We start from the raw sequence: 3,303 nt of genomic DNA on the forward strand, positions 1-3,303 counted from the left end.
ATGCATTTTCTCAGTTTGAACATTTGATGTGTCATCTATGTTGTATTCTGAATAAAATATTGAAATTTGAAACTTCCACATCATTGCATTCTGTTTTTATTCACATTTTTTACAGTGTCTCAACTTTTTTTGGAATCGGGTTTGTAAATATTTACTCACCATTTTTTGCTTTGTGCTATTTTCTTTTTAGGACATACTTATTAAGTTTGAGGCACGTGAATTAAAAATGTTTCTCTCCACAGCTCCCCAGCAGCAAGTCATTGTTCAGGAGTCCAAGATGATGCCACACATGAGTGCAGCGGGGATGGTAAGGAGATTATCTGCCTTTAAAGTCGACATAAAAAATGTGGTGTTTTGTGTTCATAAGAGATAGTGGTGGCAGTTGTTGTGTATTCCTCAAAAAAAAAAGAATAAGTAGTAAGTAAAATGAATTGTAACTATGGGTGTAAACTATAGACTGTTGCCAGTGGCCAGTTAGATGACTGTGTTGACAAGGAGCAAGTGACTGTTGTTGGTTAGCAGTGTGATGGGAATATTGATAAGTTCAGGTGATCTGCCTGGGCACCGTGGAGTCATTAAAGCTTTGTGCAGCTGCTTTTCTTGATCTAGAATTTGCCATTTTGCCTGCACAGTATTTGAAGCTTACCAGTTGCAGTGGGATCTAAAATCTAAAAAAAAACTTAGAAACACCTTGTTAGTTGAATGAGAGAAAGGCAAGATTCAAAAATATTCCACATTTTATTTCCCACATTTACACTTGAGTAGTCAACAAGAAGACTGCAAGGGGTCTTGTTGTGTCTCTGTAGACTCAGAGCATATTGATGGTCTAGTAGCAGACAGATAGAAGGGCATAGAGAGTAGAGGAGGGGAAGGACATTCAGAGAGTTATTTTGTAGCCTGGTTTACAATTGGCTAAAGCCTGTCTTTATTACATTGTGTGGACAAGTTTTTGTTTGATGTCATAGTTGTAAGGACATTTCAGCCAGTCCTCACAATGTCCGAGGGCTTTTTGACGGTAAAAACGTGGTCTTAGGGTTTAGGTAATGGTTTGGGCTTTGGCATTTAGTTGTAATGGTTAAAGTTACATTAGGGGAAGGGGCTGGGGAAGCATTATGTCAAAGAGTATCCTCACAAAGATAGCTGTACAAATCAGAATCAGTTTATTGGCCAGGTGTGTGAGTGTGAGAGAACTGGTGTTGTCCTCATGGCCTCAGTTCAATGATTTTTTTTTTTTTTTTTTTTTTTTTTTTTTTTTTTCCTTGTATTCTCCTTTTCTCCTGTAGAGTGCAGCAGCTACTGCAGCAACCCTTGCTTTACCCGCAGGGGTCACCCCATACCAACAGCTCATCACTAGTCAAGGTAAAAATACTCACAAAATTTATGACAACACAGCAGTGAGAAAGTTACCAAATTATCAGATACTCAAATTGTCAAATTAAGTTAATTAATAAGCGTTCCTGGTTCTTGTGATACATAAATTGCTCCATGTTCCTTCAGCAGTTGCAAAAGACGCATGTGTTTTCACAGAATTGTCATCTGTTTGTCTTGTGATGCCCCAGGTCAGATTCTGCAGGTGGTCCGAACTTCCAACGGGGCTCAGTTCATCATCCAGCAGCCCCAGCAGCAGATACTCCTGCAGCAGCAGATGCAGCCTGGTGGTGTGCAGGCACCAGTCATACAGCAGGTGTGCACCATCGCACAGCTGGAAACATTCAGCTCTGGAAAACAGAAGGAACACCTTTGTAAATTAAAAACAAAGTGCAGTGCATAATAACTGACATCCTGTATCTGAGCAATCCATAATCTGCCCATTGCACATTAAGTTAAATGAAGCTGTTTGACTGTATAACTGTTGGTCCTCCCTATGAAATACGGGAAAAGAAATGCCATGAAAGGGCAGCACAGCGGAGCAGTGATGAGTGCTGTCGCCTCACAGTAAGAAGGTTCCTGGTTCTAGCTGCTTTGTGACCAACCCTCAGCTTCCCCGTGCTATGGCAGCTTGACCCTCGATGAGGTGGCCGAGTGGTTAAGGCGATGGACTGCTAATCCATTGTGCTCTGCACGCGTGGGTTCGAATCCCTTCCTTGTCGGGGATTAGTTTCCTTGGGCAAGAACCCCCCCCGCGCCCCCTTGCCCCCCGATGGTTAAAGCCACCGGTTGAGGTGGCGCCGCAGATGGTTGCCATCGGTTCTGTACCGGAAAGGGGAGGCAACAGTGGTGCGGTGGGGAGAGGAGGCGATTCCTTGTGTGTAACATGCTTGGCCAATATCCTTAAACTAACCAGCCACCGAGAACTGTAGGCTGTCAACAATGGAGCAGTGTGGGAATTTATTATTTGTGAACTACATCGTCCAAAGGGATGCGTTTGTGCCTGTACTGCTGGAATAAAGTAAAAAATAAAAAAAAGTTAGCGGCAGTTTCTGTCTCACAGCAAGAAGATTCCAGGTTCAGGTTCAAGCCTTTCTGTGTGGATTTTGCATGTTCTCCCTGTGCCTGTGTGGGTTTTCTTCAGGTACTCCACAGTCCAAACAGATGCAGCTTAGGTTGATTGGTGACTCTAAATTGCCTGTAGGAGTGTGTGTGTGTGTGCGTGGTGTGTGTGTGTGTGTGGTTGTCTGTCTTTAAATGTCAGCCCTGTGATAGACTGGTGACCTGTCAAGGGTGGACCCCACTTCCTGCCCAAAGTCAGCTGGGATTTGCTCAATCTATCTAGGTCCTTTGTCTGTCTAGGTCCTGGCCCCTCTCCAGGGAGGCCTGCCCCAGCAAACAGGAGTCATCATCCAGCCACAGCAGATCGTCTTAGCTTCAGGAAACAAAGTCCAAGGCAATACACAGGTCAGCACTTTTAACATGTCTTTAAAACTGATTTCATTTTTCTCATCTGGAAGATGGCAGTGCAGTTTTATTTTCTAATGTCCTGTCCTGTTTTCCCTACCATAGTTTACAGCTTTTTTTTTATCTTGTTCCATTTTAAATGGCTGTATAGGAGTAGTATAGCTTGACTGAAGTGCTTTGGGTATTAAACCTACAGGAAGCTTGTTTTTAAAGTTACCGTATGTAGAATTTTTCAAATATGCTTTTAATAGAAACATCCCTCAAAACTTGCCTTAATGGGGAGAGCTGCTGTCGAAGACTGTGACCGCAGACTCATCAAACAGCCTGGCAGCAGTGCAGAGAGATTCCCTCCTAAAGGTTTTTGAGAAGGATGACGTTCTCTAAGCAATCAGAGAAAGCCACCATCAGGGATGAGAACTCATAGCTGTTAGTCAGTATGTCAGCACTGTATTGACATTGTTATGGCCG

The 3,303-nt window shown here is 43.2% G+C and overlaps 1 protein-coding gene and 1 non-coding gene across 2 annotated transcripts in view; both read left to right on the forward strand.

The window, feature by feature from the left end:
* The window catches only part of LOC109969829 (general transcription factor IIA, 1), a 12,325-nt gene that overhangs the window by 4,963 nt on the left and 4,059 nt on the right, over window positions 1-3,303 (forward strand). The window contains 4 exon segments of the mRNA XM_020617010.1: window positions 243-307; window positions 1,284-1,359; window positions 1,560-1,684; window positions 2,731-2,835. Coding sequence (XP_020472666.1) covers window positions 243-307; window positions 1,284-1,359; window positions 1,560-1,684; window positions 2,731-2,835 — 371 coding nt within the window.
* trnas-gcu (transfer RNA serine (anticodon GCU)) lies at window positions 2,009-2,090 on the forward strand. Its single transcript has one exon. It is a non-coding gene; the product is annotated as a tRNA-Ser (tRNA).

Source organism: Monopterus albus, unplaced genomic scaffold (genome assembly GCF_001952655.1).
Source record: "Monopterus albus unplaced genomic scaffold, M_albus_1.0 scaffold182.1, whole genome shotgun sequence".
Taxonomy (NCBI): Eukaryota; Metazoa; Chordata; class Actinopteri; order Synbranchiformes; family Synbranchidae; genus Monopterus; species Monopterus albus.